Source organism: Chenopodium album, chromosome 19, assembly GCF_948465745.1.
Source record: "Chenopodium album chromosome 19, dcCheAlbu1.1, whole genome shotgun sequence".
NCBI lineage: Eukaryota > Viridiplantae > Streptophyta > Magnoliopsida > Caryophyllales > Amaranthaceae > Chenopodium > Chenopodium album.
The window spans coordinates 4,007,763-4,027,522 of record NC_137852.1 but is presented as its reverse complement, the minus strand read 5'-3'; the positions used below and the strand labels follow the sequence as shown (position 1 = coordinate 4,027,522).

Sequence of the window (19,760 nt, the reverse complement as noted above, 5' to 3'; positions counted from 1 at the left end):
TTACAACCACCTACCGGCTACCGCGTTTTACATAATTTTTATACCACAACCTACAGATGCTCCACAGCAATTCCTACCTAAATGATCGGAGAAAGTGCAGATTTTTTATAGAATAGAATTGGCTTTGTTACACTTCCTCACAGAACTATATGCTAAAATATTAGATATATACTTTATATAAGGGATAAAAGAATTGTAGTTAGTTCAACAAATGTGGTCGAGAACCCAACTATCTGGGCACTAGACACGGAGATTCTCTCTATGATTTTGAAGCTATTATAAAAAATTTCCGAAAAAAAAATGGTTCATGTTAATGATCAATCATCCATGACACAACATGACCAAAGAACAAACAACGCTAAAATAGGACTAAAGAAAGGAGATTTGTTCAATGACTTACATAGTTTATGTGCAAGATACATCAGTTAGCCTAAATTATAATGTAGAAAGCCATGTGCTTGTTGAGCAGGAACCACAAAGGCAGCAACCTGACAGGAATGAGTGATTTTTCAATTTCAAACTATCAGGATCGTCGGGCAAAATGACATTTTAAAACAACAAAACTAAACGCAATCAACTACTTATCGAGGAAAACATGTACTTGACATTCATGGATTAAAAAAATCAAGTTGTCATACTTCTATGCATAGTCATTATACTTTGTTCTAAATACGATTGTCGTACGAGGAATAATAAAGTGGCAGCTCATATTATGGTGAAAGCAGGCTCTAGTTATTGTTAATGACGGCCAGTTAATACACGATCATCTATACTTGAATAGATAAACTGCCATAAAGGCTGGCATGCCAACCACGATGATAAAAAATAATTTAAAGTTGATTATCTTAACCAATCTTATCTTTCTATCTTTTAACCTTCAATAAACTGTATCTTCTTTATTCAATGACTGGTTAAAGTCAATGCTAAAGTTTTAAATACTTATTGGAACTCCTTTATTGACTAAGCTGATGTCCTTGTATGTTCCTGAACACTGTTTAAGAACATTACTATAAATTCGCATAAGTTTAAGCTCAATATTAGACTGTTTCTGTAGATTTTTATCAGGATATACTGCAGAAATAGTTACAATTAAAGCCTTCAAAGGCATGTTAAATTTCCGATTTGTTAGTGCTTAACTAGCATGCAAAGAACTTGATCAATTGGAAGCTTACCGACAAAGAGGAACAGCTAATCTGTTCTTGGGAATTAACTTTCCTACCGACGACGCAAATCCCTCTGTAGATAAAAAGGCAAGAAAGTACAGGGCATTAGACAATTATAATTTCTAAGTCATGCAGTCAATGAAGAATACCATTCTTACTTCAACCTAATTTCTATATGCAACAGCCTTTATACATTATGCCTACTCTAGCATAATTTGAACTTTTGAAGTACTTCATAATTCAAAAGTAGCCTCTGTTCCAGGACAAATTTGACATCAACAGATGCATATGATATATATTAGATACAAAAGCATGTGCAGAAAAGCCTCTTGCCAATGGTAAGAACAAAGTGCATCCTTCAATCACAAGCAAAAACATGGAAGAACATGGTGCACAATTATGGAATGGTATATTTCTAGAACGGCTGATCGATGTGTAAAGAACGACTGAAAGAGTTCAAGCTCAACAGTCTGAACACCAGCATGCTAATAAGTATTAAATAAAAAAATTGTCAAGTTTTAGCTAGAATTCAATGGTCAAAACAAGTAGATGTATAGGCAAGACATGTTAGCAATACAAATGGTTTCACACCTGACCATGGAAGAGAAGTAAAAGCCATTCAGCAAGAAAAAGTCGGAAAACACTAAACCTTAAAATCAGCCTAACAGCTATTCAACACAAGCTTTTGCATTAGATGATGAAGCCCTAAACCAGAATTCCAGGACAAGCTTGAGAGCACATTGCTCCAAGAACTTCTAAGGCTCCAACCCTTTTAGCATTACCAAATGTACACTTGCAACATGAAACTTACTCTTGGCCCACGGTCAGTAGCCTGTGGTTGTCTAGTAGGCATCTGAACAGGTTGTTGAATCATCTCTGGACTGTCATGCTTGTAGAATGACTGGAGTGTTCTCACGACAAATGGGCGCACTATATTCACCTCCATTGCAGAAAGATTTTTCAGCTGATATCAAATCACAGGCAAACAAAACCACTTAGAATAATCAATGGATACACCTCATGTTTACACTTAATCAAAGAACACAATTCAAACAACAGATCCACAAGTTCAAGATAGCACAACAAAATTTGGTATAATCCAGTCTACTTTAAGTGATAGTGTCAGGGTCCATACTAAAAATTAGCGGCATTACACACCCTCCCCCCCCCCCCCCCCCCCCACCCCCAACAAACAAAAAAGAAATGTGTCCGAAAAAAGCAACATAACATGCAAGGGAGTTGCCTGAATTTACAACCACACGCTTATCAAAAAACTAACAGCAACCAGAAAGATTGATAAATAAAGACGTTACAAACAAATTTTTTTCTGTCAGTCGGGTAGTAAATTAGGAGTTTCAACTGTGAACAGTAATAAGCTGACACCAACAGTTGAACCTAAAATCAACATCACATCGACAAAAGCCCTAACATTTTTTACAGATCAAAACAATCAGAGTACCCATGTTACAACTTGAATACAAACCTATCATCTTCATCATTCTAGACAATAACTAAACATAAAATAAGCCAAATACATCGTTGCAAAGGAGAAATTTACGTGCAACTCCATCTCATCATAGCCAGTCAGATCCAAAGCATAAATATTCAATATGTTTGTCCGTTAGTTTAAATGATAAGCCATCTATTAAAATTTGTCCAACAAAATTTCCTTGAATGAAGCCTTTATATGTTGACCATATTTGCTAAAAATTTTGAAAGCAATCAAACCATATAAAACTGTAAAACATTATCACTCAATTGTCACGCTAAAATGTGCCTCAAGATATGATATTTCAGCATTATATATTTTTAATAGGTCTTAACTGTTATTAGTTGAGCTTATCTAAGCAGAGAAAGTACTTTAAAAGAGCAATATCACACAACGATCGTTGCCTCATCAAGTTCTGTTGCTGGGCACAAACAGATACTCTGAAATCATCTTTGCTCCTTGTTCTAAATAAAGCAAAAATGGCACACACTACAGGTCTACAGTCATATCATTTTCCCTATTTGGCAAGATAGCTTCGCCATACTTTTCACCCATATTCCATTATATGAATAAATTTATCATGCTCAAAGCTGTCTTCTTCTGTCAAATTGAGTCATAAAAAGTTTCAATGTTGTTCACTGAGACTGATCTCTGAAATTATCATAATGGTTTTATAAAATCCCTTGTTATAACTAACATCTTATTCTCAGAGCTGTCAAAGCCTAACACCCCCCCCCCCCCCCGTCCCCGTCCCACCCATCCCAAATGGGAAAGAGTTACCTTCAGGTTATTACTCTTACTAATATGCCAGGAGGCCCAGCACAAAGACAGTAAACTGTATAAATTATGCATATGCTTTTTCTAAAATAAAGCAAACTAAAGGGCAAAATACCATTAGAAAACACTCTGAATATGCTTCATCATGAATTAATGATTAATGAAAGGCACAACTAAGAATAACAATCATGAGGTCTCTGTTAAATGAAGCTTAGTTTGAAGCAACTAACAATACCTTCACTGCATGCGTCTGAGCAGATATGGTTTCCAAGCCAGACTCGACTTTATGGAATCTCACATCCCTAATGTCTTCAATGAGAGACCTCACCTGCATAACATGACTACATGAGTGGGCTAAAGTCTCAGCATGGCAAACATCAAATGCAAATAACATGTTTCAAAATCTTCGACTGACCATGTATATGTCTGGAATATCATCCCTGGCACTGGCATAAAACAAAATCTATTTGTCAGTTGAACCTCTTAAAAGGTCATGGATCAAGTAAACTCTGTTAATTAGGACTTACTGGTCAAAGAGAAGCCGAGAAATTTCGATGTAATGGAAAGGTAGTGGCTGAAATTCCTTAGGGGAATCTCGTTCAGACTCCAAAACTTGTGTTAACCTCTCTGGTATCCACAAATGTATATGTCAAGTCGTTAACACACCCCATGTAATTATGTCATAACACAATGCAATAAAATTGAATTACATATATAATAGTTAATCCAACAATATAATTGGCAATAAAACAAGGATACAGCCACAATGCGCACACATGTTGATAACTTGACACAACTTCATATTATAAATCCACTTTACTGTAAATTTATCTGAAAGTAAATTCTCTATACAACAAGACAACTTCCTAATTGGGAGTTCAAGTGATTTGAGGTAGTAGAGTTTGCCATATACTATACGCCGGTTGTATACTAAACAATCTCATATTCAATTGACAAAAAAAACTCAGATAAAAGTACCCACCAATGGACATCCACTCGGGTGGTCGAATCGTGCACTTCCCTCTTTTCTTCAATGCCACAGCAAGCCACAAAGGTACTTGTGTTGCTATTTGGGGGCGGAATGGACCATAATCACCCTAATAATCAAAGCAAACCACCAAATTCAACTCTCTAATAAACCCAATTAGGGTTTAACCATAAAATTGACAAAAAATAAATCAAAAAGTAATCAGCAAAATTACCGATATCAAATTGAGAGGCTCCATTCTCATATTAGGTACAATTTCAATCATTTCATCTTCAGCCAAGAATTCCATCTACAAAATCCAATAAATTGCATTTCTGACAAAACATGAATAATTAAATAAATTGTTGAAGATGATGTGAGGATTACCTCGGCTGCTGTAAATACTGAAGACTGGGGATCTGATTGGCCCGCCATTTCTGGAAATAATTGCTGAATGATTAGCTGAAATGCTTGAATTTGAAGTTCGTCGCCTGAATTTTGCCTAAAATGATTGATAGAGTGGAGTTTGGCGAAAATTTTCAATTTTGGTTGCGTGAAATTACAAACCCTAAAGTCCTAAACTAAGATGGCGGGAAATGAATGGACTAACTAATGTTACTGATGTTCACCTTTTGAATTTTTCTCTATAATCTTAAGACCTCAATTAGTAATTCAATTAAATCCACGAATAATTACTGTTGTCTATGCCATACAAATTACAAAGTACAATAATAAAAGAGATTTTCTGGTGTTGTGGCTTACGAAGTCGCCTAGCATTCTCAAAGTGCAAGGTTCGATCCGTGATAAATCCCCTTCCCCGAGTTCCATTGTATAAGGGAGAAATTTTGATAGCTTATAGAAACGTTGCAAGTATTAACATCTCGTTTCAATACATTTTGTACAATTGTGTGAAGTTGTAGCCTTCCAATCATATATCTATTCATAGCTATCGATTTGCTATTTGTGCAAGACAACTTAAAAGGATTCACACTGATTTTCATTAACCCTTATGTCTGAGACAAGCATAGACATCCTATCAAAGCAGGTTCATACCTATAGTTAGATGAACATAAACCTAATTTGTCAGTTCCTAAATTTTTTCTCTCATAAAACAATTCATTTCAGCTCTATTTAGTTCAGTTCAGCTTAGTTCAGTAAATTAGAACAAGCCCTCACTTGTCATCCATAATATTCTTATTTAAAAAGTATTACAGTTGTGGATAGTGGCTTGTGTCCTGGTAGGGCACATGCCAGAAAAAGTTAGTAATTTTTTTAAAAAATAGAATACAAAGTGTATTACAGTGTTCTAACTTACTAGTAGCCTAGTGGTTAAAACATTACCCTGTGTATTAAAGGTCATGGGTTGTATCTTGATTTTTTCTTTAACAAAATCTAAGACCTTGACTAAAGTGTTCCAGTTAGGGGTGATAATGAGACTGAGCTATTCGTGAACTATTTGAGCTCAATTTGATCAAAGCTCGGTCAAAGTTTGATTTGTGGTGGCTCGGCTCGGGTTTGAGTTTGGCTTGAGACCTTAACGAGCCAAGCTGAGTTATGCCAAGCTCGGCTCGAAAAGTTCATGAACAAGCTTGATTCTTTTTTCTATATAAAAAAATCATGTATATAAATATAAATATATTTATCAATAGATATTACACAATAATAAGTTAGTATTTTCATTATTAAAAATAAACTCGTTGTAAAATAAAAACTTTAATAATGAACAATAAAGAAGACAAGTAAACTAGGGCTAAGAATAAATCAAGGTTGTTCGTGAACAGCTCGAGTTCGGCTCGGTCAACGCTTAGTCAAAGTTCGGCTCGGTCAAAGCTCGACTCATAAAGGTTTGAACTCGGACTACTCGGTTCGAGTTTTAAGCAAATTTAAACGATCACGAGCCGAGCTGACCATAATTCGGGCTCGGCTCGCCTAATTAGCACCCTAGTTCCAATAGTACCAGGGGCGGAATCAAGGGGGGTTAGGGTAGACCATGGTCACCCCCTTAATTTTTATATAAAAGATTTCGTATGTAAAAAATTACTATGCTCGATAGGTAGATCAAATAGTTAAACTTGAGATAAGTTCATTATTAAAATGTGATTATGTTTGGTTCGAAACTTGCTACACCTAATTTTTTTAATGCGAGGCCGATCATTTGTACCTATATTCGTTCAAACTACTGTAATTGCATGGCAAAATCGGCAAAAAAATGAAGCTTTACATAGGATTCATCACCACTTTGGTATAAGTCAACTCTCAAGTCTCAACTCATGTGCTAGTGACAAGGAGCACACCGTTTTGTTCGTCACCTGTCAGGCTGTTACAAAACTCACTCACACCACACACTCTAATTTATGAGAAAACTCGAACTTACCCTCGACAAAAGGCACCAATAATGAACCTTGTCCAACGTGTCAAGGTCATAAACGTAATTAAGCTCAGAAGTTACTAGAATATCCAAATATTCGCCTCCGCCGAAAACCACACATAAATAAACTATCCACTTTACATCTCATCGAACTCACAGTCACAGAAATCTCAAAACCTAACTAATCGCAAAAAAACCAAATCTCAGAAAATTTTCAATCTTCTTCTTCAAAAATGGGCAGGAAATTCTTCGTCGGAGGCAACTGGAAATGCGTCAGTCTCTTTTTCTCTCTTTTTGGTTTCGAATTTTCTATCGATTCTGTTGTTTATGTGTTCATTAGAAGTGTTGATCGATTTTGCTTTTTGTGTGTTTTTTTTTTTTTTTTTTTTTTTTATGATTTGTTGATGTAGAGTTAATCTGGTATTGAATTTTGTGAAGTCGTTGCTGAGTATGATTTTGATTATGGATCAAATCTGGATGATGATGCCTTTTTTTGTGTTGATGTTTGTGATTTGTTTGTTGATGTACGATTGAAGCTTTGAGTACAATTTTACGAGTAATTAGGGTTAATTAATGCTTGATTTAGTTTTTTAATCAATTCACGTGAAGTTAGGTTTGTTTATTTAATTGGACAGTCAAATCAGCAATTAAGATGTTGAAGTACTTCATACTAGCTAAGATGTGGAAGTTGTCACTAATCTAATCTCATGGGTTGAGAATTTTACGAGTAATTAGGGTTAATTAATGCTTGATTTAGTGTTTATCAATTCACATGAAGTTGTTGGGTTGTTCATTTAATTGGACAGTCGAATCAGCACTTAAGATGTTGAAGTACTAGCTAAGTGCTTCATGAGTAAGATAATACAGAGTATGATTTAATTTTAGGAGCATTTTGGTAACATCTGGAGTAAGTATGTTTGATTTAATTGTACTTAATTAGTGTACCGTCGTGTCTGATTGTGTGTATTGATTTATGTTTCTTTAGAGAACAGACAAGTAGGAGCTGAATGGCATATAATTTCTTATATTAAACTTCATGATTGCATTTTTAAAATAGACCTTACTAAAAAATGGTGATGAATTTAGTATCTATATGATATATAATTATACTTCGTATATGTTGATAATGGAAGTTGTATATAAAATCAATGTTGATCTGAGTTATTTCAGTTTTAATATTGATGTTTATTTATTTAGTTTTACCTTTTCCTTGTTTCTATAGAACGGGACTTCAGGAGAGGTGAAGAAGATAGTAGAAACTCTCAATGCAGGGAAGATCCCATCAACAGATGTTGTTGGTGAGTGATTGTGAATCATATAAGGAGTTCTTGAATTAATCTGCTTTATGGTTGACAGGCCAATTTATTTATTTTTGTTTGGTTGCTTGCAGAGGTTGTGGTCAGTCCTCCATATGTTTTCCTCCCCGTGGTGAAAAGTTCATTGAGGCCTGAAATTCAAGTTGCTGCCCAGAATTGTTGGGTTAAGAAAGGTGGCGCCTACACCGGTGAAGTTAGGTACGTTGTTTTTTTTTTTTCCTTTTTTTTTTTTTTCTTGTTGCTGTCTCTTTTTTTTCTTGGTTGTTTTTGGTTGCATTTTATGGGTTTGCTTGTTTGTGCTTTTACTTGATTTATTTATTCATAATTTCCTGTCTCTTGATGAGATGTGACAATAATCAATTTCTGTGTAGACGTCATCGGATTATCCGACCTTTTTGCAACCAAAATATCTCATTTAGGTGTTTCACCTTATCATTCTCAATACTTAGGGTGTGTCTAATGGATACTTGTCCTGTTGGTTATTTTATGTTTTCGCATGTTTGTTGCATAGTTGATTTAGACTTCATTCCATGGCATTGCTTTCTTTAAGCATAATTTCAAGGAGAAGATGGATTTGAGATGCTGACTCTTAAGCTCTTATTATGTCCATTTTGGGTCATCTGTATTACATATTTCAGCACATCACTAGGGATTTGTTGGATGTAGAGTCATGTGGAGTAGGAAACATACATTATTAAGGCATCTTTCTTGCATGATGAACTAGCCACACACACCCCCCCCCCCCCCTCTATCTTAGATTAAGTACCATTCACTTGCTTGTTTTTACCGGGTCTGATATATTAGGTTGCATGATATATGTGTTGAGATCACTAGAGCTTGTTTTATAGCAGTCATCTAATAATTATTTTAACTTTTTCTGTATATTATTGATGGTCATTTTTATTATTATTTTTTTTCCTTGTCATGTTAGTTTGTTCATCTGAGAGGTTTCCAAGTAGAGAGTTTATAATTTGAGGATATGTGTTTTAGATGACGGGTGCTGTTTATCCTATGAGTTGGACAAATATATAGATGAATCCATTATTAAGATACTTGTGACGAGTTTTGTTTTGAAGAATGTCGTTTCTGTATGTTATTTTGGGCTTGTAATATGTCATTGACATATATAGAGAACGATCAAATTTTAAAGTTGTTAACTTTGGCCTCGGGGGTTATCAGATATTCGATGTGTTTCTAAACTATAATTTATATACTTTTTTCTTATTTGATATTTTTCTAAATGTAGCGCGGAGATGCTTGCTGACCTAGATATTCCATGGGTCATCCTCGGTCACTCTGAAAGAAGGGCTTTGCTAAATGAGTCCAATGAGGTAGGGATTTGCATTTTCAGTTGAGTTACTATTATCATTGCTGTTTTTGCAGTGCATCTTATTGCTTTGGATAAGTTCTGTAATCTTTGCTATTTATTTCTGATTTGCATATTTCTTCCTGAAGTTTGTTGGGGACAAGGTTGCATACGCTCTTTCAAAAGGTTTGAAGGTCATAGCTTGTGTTGGAGAAACCCTTGAACAACGGGAAGCTGGTACCACTATGGATGTTGTTGCTGCACAAACAAAAGCAATTGCTGGTATATATTCTGATGTTCATGTTTGATAATATCATTGAAGATGTTGTGCACTTTATAGATGTTATATTGAGCTTGAATGTGACTGGTCCAGCTTAAAACTAAATGGGATTCATTATTATATTATATTAATACTTTAGATGCTTAAACTAATCAAATCTGTCTTGAGCAAATATCTATGTATTATTAAACATAACTCTATTGCACATAGTTATGTTGGCCATGGATATGGATCCCCAGTATCTACTCAATATCCCCAGTATCTACAATTACCTCACTTTTGTGAAAAGTTAGCGTACAGATGTTGGTAAAAGATGAATAGTCATGTATAGCTTTGTCTAGTAGAATATACTGTTTGGTTAATGACCTCTATATGTGCTCATGTTAAGCCCTATCTCACTATGTGGAATTTGTTCTCAGTTATGCATGCACCTTCATGTTTTTATATTATTACTTCTTGAGCATGGTTGGATTGTAGATGTCAAATTGTCAAGATTACTTTATAATATTTCTGACATCTGATCCAATATGATTTTATTACCACAGACCGAGTAACCGACTGGACAAATGTAGTTGTTGCTTATGAGCCAGTATGGGCTATTGGAACTGGAAAAGTTGCATCTCCAGAGCAGGCTCAGGAGGTATATTTTTAGTTTTCTTGTCCAAATTGGGGTTGGGGTTGTTTTTTGTTCTTTCTTGCTGCATTAACAAATCAAATTTCTGCCTATCTTTTAATGATACAGTAGCTAAATGTGTGGTTAAAAAAAAATGATTTTCTTAAAACATTTTTATTTATTTATTTTTAATGATTGTATTGCTTGGGGCAGGTAAGAGTGTAAGACTATATACTTCTCTGACCTTAAACCTTGCATGGGATGGTTTTATATTGGGCAGTTGTTGCATTATACGTTTATGTCTTTTTGGTCTTGAGCTTATGTTGATGCATTTAAAATTTTAGAACAGAAATGAAATTGCAATATGCCAACATCCTCAGTATGTTTGCCAATGAACTGGATAGAGCTACTCTTGCATAATCAGTTAAATAAATAAGTTAGTTTGGATTCAAATAATCTCCACCAATTATGACATGTATTTTGTGCTTAGCCATGTTTATTTATTGGGTCGGGTTTTGGCTTCAACACAAACGATGGTCTATCTTATAAATTTGTACAAGTAATTTTTTTTCTCTTGTCAAGCATAACTGTATTTGTAGCAGGTTTTAGTTTTGATTTCTACAAATTCGGCTACCAAAGTTGTAGGCCTTGGGGGTTTAAAATTCTTATTTTGTTCTAGTGCATGAATTTATTATAAGCTTTACTGTAGTCATAATCTTTGTGAACATTTTATATCATACAACAGGTACATTGTGAATTGAGAAAATGGCTCGCAGCCAATGTCAGTTCTGATGTTGCTTCCACCACTAGAATTATCTATGGAGGTACTTCCCTTCTTTTCTAGCATCCTCTGTCCTTTTCCCCGTCTTCTATCGTATCATTATGCCTGACATACTCCTAGCTTGTGTTTTTTAATCTGATTCTGTTGATAATTCTCAATACGGTGTCAAGTTTATAGGCTCTGTGTCTGAGGTGTGTTGCATTTGTTCTTGCTCTTCGGGTCTTCCCCTTCTTTCAGTCTGCTAAGAATTCACTCTATTCAGCTATTGCTACCTCTTGTTCCCATGCGAGGAATATTCTATCGAACCTAGCTGGCCTGAGAATCAGCTTGTGAAATTCTGAGTGTTTGTCTGAGGCAGGGTTCTGAAACCCGTAAAGTGTCTTTTTTTTTTTTAATATAAATAATCTGAATCCCCATCTCCCATCTTTGTTTTGTTGCATAAATGAAAGAAAGCAACATGATGCTTTGTAAAAATATTAACCAACTTGCACCTATTCTTTTCGAGGCTTATCTATTATCTATGTTGCATCATGCAACTCTTCAAAAATGCTTCATGCCTTTTCATTCCTCATCAACTAAAATCTCCACTTTTTGAAAGCATTATACCATTCAAAAATAACAAAATAAAAAATCGAAATATCTATGATTGAATTGCCATAGTTTTACATATGTAGTTAATTAGTATATCCTAGAAGTTTAAAATGAATTGTATGGTTCAAATTAAAATCAATATATTATGTGTACTTGTAAGAGTAAATCTAACTTAATTAAATTCGAGTATTGAGTCTTTTGACTTTAAGGCTAAAGAAAAGATAAAATCAAACATTTTTACAGAGTACTAGAAGTATTAAATTTACACAAGAGATGTACAAGAGATTTATGGTACTATGTAAATACATAGATTCTTTCCATTCTTCTAGATACACCTCTCAATTGATTACAATATTTGGTGCTGCAGGTTCAGTTAACGGTGCAAATTGCAAGGAGCTGGCTGCTAAGCCTGATGTTGACGGTTTCTTGGTTGGAGGAGCCTCTCTAAAGGTATGTTCCTCATCTAACTTTTGATCTTTTGCTTGCCAGAACCTGCTAACTGCTACATACAAGTACAGTGTAATTTTTTGTTTTTTTTCTTGCTCTTGATCTCTAATCAAGATTGATTTTTCCTTTGTTCAGCCGGAATTCATCGACATTATCAATTCCGCTACTGTCAAGAGTGCTTAAGTCTACGGTGTATGAAAAAGCTTCGGTTAGGAGCTGCATTCAAGGGCGATTTTTTTTTGAAGCTGCTTTTGAGAGAATAAACTAGAATCTGAATCTCTGTATTTTGGATTACCAGTAGCGTTTGGTTATCATGTAGTGGAAATAACAATTTGATGTTGAACTATTTCACTGTATGACAATTACCCAGTCTCATTATCTGTGTAATCTTAATTTAATTTCTCTGCCCAGTTTGAACATTTGACTCAGCTTCTAAAAGATACATTTTTGGAGTCGTCGATGTTACTTAACACTGCCGAATTGATGTCAATGTAAACAATTTGAAAAAAGGCAGGTCCATCTGAATTAATTAACACTACTATCAGGTCTGTTGTTAATCAAACATTAAATTGGCTTAAGAATTGATCTTTCGAAATACTCAAACCGTTTGACCTGTTTTTAGCATATATAAACTGGTAATACGAGTTGTGTCCTACGGAGTAACTAATTTCAGACAAAGGAAGTAACAATCGACAATGTAAGAAAGTCATGGCTAATCTTCTTTTGAGGCCTACTTCAGTGTAGAAAATGTTCTCTATGGTTTAATGAGGAACATCGGTGTAGGTTGGTAGGTGCAATAGGATCTGTAAAATAAAGGCGCATCATTGTACGTGTGAAGAAGCTTACCAAATTGTCAAACGTGTGGGATTAATGCAAGCTGAAACACAAGGTTTAGAGTTACTAGTTTCTTGGTCCCAACTGAAATAGGAAACGATCAAAAAGGGTGGGGATTGGGATAGGGTTGTGATTATAATTAACATCATTAGGGTTATCTATCTATCTACACCTTCATGCAAGTCATACAAGAAGATAAAAGTCTACGAATTTGTGTCGCGAGTCTTGTGGTGTGAGATGTCGATCTCTGCTTTTGGACTAGTTCTACTAGTACTATCAATTTGAAGTAGGGTTTAGTAACTTGTCATGGATATTGTTATAGGTTTATACACCTTCATACAAAAAGATAAGTGTCTCCTTGGATTTGTGTTGCTAGTCTTTTGGTGTAGATGTGGACTTCTACTTTTGGACTAGTGCATACTAGTAATAACAAAAATAAGCTTAGCAGTGTAATAACTCATCATCGTATTGTTATTGGTTAAGTAATAAGGACTTTGTCTAATGTATTGGAACTTATTATCCGTAAGTCCTTTTAAATTTTGTTTGGCAAATTAGAATCCTGAAACATTACCTAATATTTCACCAAAAAAAAAAAAGGAACTCTAGTTAAAAGATACCGCACAATGTAGTGATGTTTCTTTTAGATATACGAGTATACGAAAATAGGTTGCACATACTATGATACTATCACATACAAGTATATATATTGTATAAGAGGATCTTACTTGTCACGTACAAAACACGTGGATAGGAAAATATGAGAGGGATAATAGATGATCAATAATACAAGTATTAAACTTAAGTTACTGCCCTTTATAGTTTGTAACACACGGACGTAGTTATCCTTGTGCTAGTAGCTAGCCTATCACTTAACTAGTCTACAGTCTCTATACTCTATCCAAAAGGACATCAACATCCGTTTAATTATCTTTCATGTCATCACCACAATGATAAGCAAGCTTTTGGTTACGTAAATTAAATTATAATAAATTACTGTCATTATAAATACTTACAAAGCTAGCTTAGGACTTCCTATTTACAATTAGTCTTACCAACGTATTATTATTCATCATTCCTTTTTTTTTTTCCCTTGGGACAAGATTCATCATCACTTAAAATTTTGGTACAGTATTTAGCACCAAAACTAAAAACGTACTTTATTATGTTGTATTGGATGAGTTTTAAAATAATGTATTATTATCAATGTAATAAAAAAATAATCAGCTGAAAATTGAAACATCAACAAAATTTCTACCTTCATTAACAAATATAAAGTCGTTAATGATTATGACATAACTGGCGTCACGACAATTAATCGTATTAATTTTCACTGAAACAATAATCATATTATTTATTTTCATCAGCTAAAAATTTTATATAAGCTGTTTATTATTTCTTATTGTTGGGGGTTAGTGGGGACTGGGGAGGTTGGGAATTAGTATTTGTATCATTTGACTCATGTTATTCTATGATTATTTGTTAAGGACTACGTAATTTTTTCATATAACCAATTATTCTCATTTTTTTATTTGTTGCAAATGGACAATTATATTCTCAATAATACAGTAGACCTTTTCTTCTACTTTGACTTTTCTTAATACAATCAACATACGTAGTATGAAAATTTCCTAACGACTCAACTTTTCAAGTACTAGTATAGTAGTATGAAAATTGATCACCAGCTTAATTTGTTCAATAATAACTTTTTATTTATTTATTTGTTTCTTATGATATAATCATTTTATAAAAATTATCGATCCTTTAACTAATTTACTTTTATCGTACTTTAACTAAATAGCTATTAATCTTATCTCAAATTAACTATATTACTCCAAATCAAATGTGTGTATTGCCTATAAATGGAAGGCGTATGGTGATACTTTTAAATTAAAGAAAACATTTACAAGTAATCATATACAAGTATATAAATATATACTAATACTTGTACCAATTTGTTTGGTGGATGTCACCTAATTTGATGATATTTTAAAACTTCTCCAAAAATATGACTATATCTTTTCTTCAATGACTCTTTATATGTCAAAAAAACAAAATGGAGAATAAAGCAACTAAGGTGATTTGAACAAATCTAAGGACTCTTCATCCTTGTGGAATTGGTTACGTTGCTGGTTGCCATGCAGTCTTTCATGCACTTTCTATTGTCTAGAATGCTTACTAATTCTTCATGCTCTTAAATTATTAGGTAAAAAGCTAGAAAAAGTTGAGGCCCCTCAAGCTTAATTGCTTGAGAAATTGATGACATTAACATTATTATTATAATGAAAAACATCTATCGTTGTAATAGACTAGTAGCCTTGACTTATGCCTTATGAAAACTACTGCTATATATGGAAATATGTTCCCAAATAATGAAAATAACCATATTGCAACTAGTTTATTACAAGACGTGAGGCCATGTATTTTGAAGAAAGAATTTGACCTTCACTTGTCATTGTTCTTGTTGGTAGATGCTTTGAATTTGGATAAGTTATTTTGTAAGAAACAATAATTTTCTCCTCTTTCAATCTTAAATAAAAAAATCCTCTTGATTTGAGGAGGGGGGGGGGGGGGGGGGGGACCTACGAGGATTCATTCTTGTTAGTACTTATATGTTGAAAATTAAAAAGGTTTTTTAAAGTGAAAACTATTTATTGAGATGAATTATTTCGATGGTCAAGCTGTATAGATAGATATGTATGTTCGATGGAATGTATACATCATAAATCATTAAAGTTAAAGGTGTGAACTATATATACGATGCTAGAAAAATGGACTAATATGAAGTCGAAGCATGTACTCATCACTCACATGTTTGATTTTGGCATTCAACATTGAATATGCCAAAACCTTTGAATTCATTCTATTTGTAGGTCTCATTCTAAGAGGACTAGATACTCTCATACAACAAATCACAAATCTTTGAATATGCCAAAACCTTTGAATTCATTCTATCGTAATAGAATAACTCTTTTACACTGATGTGAAGAAAATCACAAATCTCGAATGATAAAGATGAGATTCAATCTTAATTAACTCTTGAAAACTGCATACCTTTATCCAAACTTTACCAATTATTCTAGTTGACATTGACACGAAATTAAAAAAAAAAAAACAATCCGTGTGTATGTAATGATGGACGATGGGTAGATCATTATCAACCTCAATTATAAAACATGAATTTCTTGACCATAATCACCAAATCCATCTCCCACAACACACACATAGATGATAGATCAGTTAAGTTAGCACTACCTATAATAAACTATTCAGTCAACTCAAAAAGTCTACTACAGAATTATTTTAAACTGTAAATAATCAAATTTTTCTTTAATTTCGACTGCATGCCAGGCTAGTTCGCGCAAAAAGCTATTGCAAAACGTTGAAAATTCTTTGTTTTCATATCAAATTGCTGTCACCTCTCATCTTCCCCTGTCCTTTTCACTTCTATTAAAATCTTTACTACAACTTGCTTAAATTTCTGGGTATTTTCCTTTTTTAATTATCTTTTTCTCATATTCAAATAAATTCTACTCTCCCCACCTTACCATAAATCTGTTTATTTTTTGCAAAAAAAATTTCCCAGAAACAGGAGCTTCAAGCTCAAGCTACAAGAAGAAAATTTCCTGAATTTTGAGATTTAATGGGGTGTTGTTTAAGTATTCAGATTAAAGCTGATGAAAGCCCTGTTCATCATTCTGGTAAGCACCCACTAAATTAATTATATTTTGGGGTTAATTTTTTGCAATTTACACTGATTTACTGTTTGATTTTTAGTTTGTTTCATGTTTTATTGGGTTCATATAGCTATACATACATACATTAAGTAATGTTTGATTGTGTCTTGTATGGTGTTGGTTGGTCAATTAATTTCATGTTATTTTGATTGAGAAATGGGTAATTAGCTATAATTTGAAATACCCAAGTGAATTTTTCATCTTGTTATATTTTGATTAAATTGTTGTGATTATTGATTATTTTGGTGGGTTATTTAGATTCTCATTCTTTTAGTCATAAACACATGACTTTTCATAATCTACCTGGTAGAATTGGATTACTTTTTCTTCAAAGGGGATGATAAAGATAAAAGATTGGAACTTTAGTATAGTCAACCATAGATTTTACTAGATTATGGGCATGGGAGAATGTCCATTGTACACCCAAGGCTAATTTATGTAGCTAATTTGATTTCGAGATAGCCTTGGGTATAATCAACTCTAGGTATAATCAACTCTAGGTATACCCGAGTGTATAGTGGAAATAATAGTCGATAATATAGTAATTGTGGTTAGATATATATAGAGCATACTTTGTATTATCTCTATGTCCATTACTAAGGTTTAAGTTAAATTGTTTTTGTTCTTATAAAGGTGATGGCAATGACCGGGCTCGATCTGATAGATTAAACCTAAGATCAGAAGGGGAGATATTGCAATCGTCGAATTTGAAGAATTTTTCTTTCAGTGATCTTAACCAAGCAACTCGAAATTTTCGACCTGATAGTGTACTTGGAGAAGGTGGCTTTGGTTGTGTGTACAAGGGGTGGATTGATGAGCATACCTTTGCACCTGCTAAGCCTCGTTCTGGAATGGTCATTGCTGTCAAGAGGCTTAATCATGAAGGATTTCAGGGTCATAAAGAATGGGTGGTAAGTATTAGTTTCATGGCATTTCATGTTAATCTACTGACTTTTTGAAATATTTTTGATTTATTACTCAATCATTAGGCTAGTTGTTTCCTCTTAATTATAATGCTTGCGTTCTGTGCTTCTGCTATTTTTTACCTTCTTGGGTGTCTGTGTGGATGAATCTTACTAATTCACTGTCTGTATGTTTTGAATTGCAGACTGAGATCAACTACTTGGGGCAACTACGACATCCAAATCTCGTGAACCTGATTGGATACTGCTTAGAGGATGAACACCGCTTGTTGGTATATGAGTTCATGCCGCGTGGTAGCTTGGAGAACCATCTGTTCAGGAGTGAGTTTTATAACTTTTCATCTTCAATGGAGTAAAGAACTAGTTTGCTGGTTTCTGTCTTCTAATTTGTGGAAATCTGTTTTTTTTTTTTTTTTTTTTTTTACAGGATCATCTTATGTTGAGCCTCTATCTTGGAATCTCCGAATGAAGATTATTCTTGGCGCTGCAAAGGGGCTTGCTTTCCTACACAGCCCAAAGATTAAAGTCATTTATCGAGATTATAAGCCTTCTAACATACTCCTTGATTCAGTAAGTCTAGCTCCTGTGTATTAGCTAATTAAGTACTTCTAAACTCTCTTGCAATGTTTAACATTTTAAATGTGCAATACAGGATTTCGATGCAAAGCTTTCTGATTTCGGTTTGGCTAAAGATGGGCCATGTGATGACCAAGGCTATGTATCCACACGAGTCATGGGTACCCAAGGATATGCAGCTCCTGAATATGTAGCTACTGGTAAGAGAAGAGTTCCTCTCTCTGATTTCTCTTATCACATGCCTGTTGTTTCAAAGCGTACAATCGTCAACTGTTTTGATAGTAACTTAGGATTGACCTTGTATGTACAACTAGCTCCATTGGACTTGATTAGAAAAAGGTTGGACTTAATCTGTACTCCTTCAAATATTTGGACCTTCAGACTTGATTAGGAGTCAATCCATTGGAGTCCAAATTCCAAACACAAGGCCAAAATTATTTATTGTGATGTTGGCTCTTGGACGTGTAAGCTATACTCTGACAGTGAGTTTTCTTTGCATTTTCTGCAGGTCACCTCACTCCGAAGAATGACATCTACAGTTTTGGAGTCGTTCTCCTTGAAGTACTGACAGGAAGACGAGTGTTAGATGAAAACCGGGCTGTCAAGGAGAGGGACCTAATTAAATGGGCAATGCCTTACCTTCGCAAGGAAAAGGTAAGCAGGATCATGGACACAAGAATCCAAGGGCAGTACTCTTCAAGGTCAGCAAAAATCATAGGCAACCTTGTTATCCAGTGCCTGTCAGTAGACCCAAGGTTCAGGCCGAATATGGTTGAGGTTGTCTCAACACTAGAGCAACTCCAAGACTGTAAACCCACAGGTGGTGATTTATACCCTGCTGTCCCTCGCGATTTATATCCTGTCAACACTGAAGTAAAGCAGAGTTCTAATCGGAAAAACCAAGGACCCAAAAATCGGAGGAGAAGTAACATTGCTAATGAAATTTGCAAGGGTGGTATTGTTATTTCTCCCGATACAACATCATCTATTCCACCTGTTCTTAGCTAACATGAGTCCATCTTTAATTGTTTTTCCTCATCTTTCGGTTAAACTGTTTAAGGGAGGGTAGGAGTTCAGAGAGTGTATGTGTATCTCATGCCGCATATGATTTAGGAGCATCTGTTATGGAATGAGAAGAGATAGTTAGGTAGGTTGTGTTAGCATTTGGGTTTATCAATGTAGATTGAAGAACTTGGGTAATGGGTGCACTGATCCCATGCTTTGGGTTATGATTGTACAGCAAGTTTTTATTGTTGTAACTTTTTACATTGTGTGGAGTAGAATTTTTTTTCAACTTTATTAACTTTTGTTTGTTTGGTTGATAATATTTTCCAGAGGTGTTGTAATATAAAAGATTTGGTTGCTCCTCTGAGCTCAGTAATCTGCAATAATATGTCTGCATGATATCAGACTTTTACATCGTCGAGTGCTCTTTGCCTTTTCTGTATGCTGTATGTTTATCCTTCAGAGTTGTAGCCTTAATGCCACAATTTACTCAAGTACTCTCTAGTTTGATTTAGAAAGGACTACAAAGAGAAGTAATGTAGATTGGGTTCGATTGTGGTCTTGAATTCCATCAATGTAAAATTGCAGTT

At 34.3% G+C, this 19,760-nt stretch overlaps 3 protein-coding genes across 3 annotated transcripts; 2 read left to right on the top strand and 1 right to left on the bottom strand.

Moving 5' to 3' along the window:
* Positions 1-286: 286 nt before the first annotated feature.
* Positions 287-4,930, bottom strand: LOC145595350 (DNA replication complex GINS protein PSF2-like). Its single transcript, XM_081651744.1, has 9 exons — positions 4,784-4,930; positions 4,632-4,706; positions 4,412-4,526; positions 3,957-4,056; positions 3,845-3,875; positions 3,665-3,757; positions 1,975-2,127; positions 1,173-1,236; positions 287-488 (listed from the first exon to the last, which is right to left on the bottom strand). Exons 1-8 carry the CDS (start codon positions 4,829-4,831, stop codon positions 1,216-1,218), a joined length of 636 nt encoding a protein of 211 aa, XP_081507870.1. The 5' UTR covers positions 4,832-4,930; the 3' UTR covers positions 287-488; positions 1,173-1,215.
* A 1,945-nt stretch (positions 4,931-6,875) lies between these two features.
* LOC145595152 (triosephosphate isomerase, cytosolic) lies at positions 6,876-12,517 on the top strand. Its single transcript, XM_081651520.1, has 9 exons — positions 6,876-7,036; positions 7,987-8,062; positions 8,155-8,278; positions 9,327-9,411; positions 9,536-9,668; positions 10,212-10,306; positions 11,025-11,103; positions 12,019-12,101; positions 12,234-12,517. Exons 1-9 carry the CDS (start codon positions 6,998-7,000, stop codon positions 12,279-12,281), a joined length of 762 nt encoding a protein of 253 aa, XP_081507646.1. The 5' UTR covers positions 6,876-6,997; the 3' UTR covers positions 12,282-12,517.
* Positions 12,518-16,470: 3,953 nt separating this feature from the next.
* LOC145595151 (receptor-like cytoplasmic kinase 176) lies at positions 16,471-19,591 on the top strand. The gene is made up of 6 exons (XM_081651519.1): positions 16,471-16,630; positions 17,300-17,577; positions 17,775-17,910; positions 18,017-18,159; positions 18,242-18,365; positions 18,674-19,591. The coding sequence occupies exons 1-6, from the start codon at positions 16,573-16,575 to the stop codon at positions 19,171-19,173; spliced, it is 1,239 nt and encodes a 412-aa protein (XP_081507645.1). The 5' UTR covers positions 16,471-16,572; the 3' UTR covers positions 19,174-19,591.
* Positions 19,592-19,760: the final 169 nt, after the last annotated feature.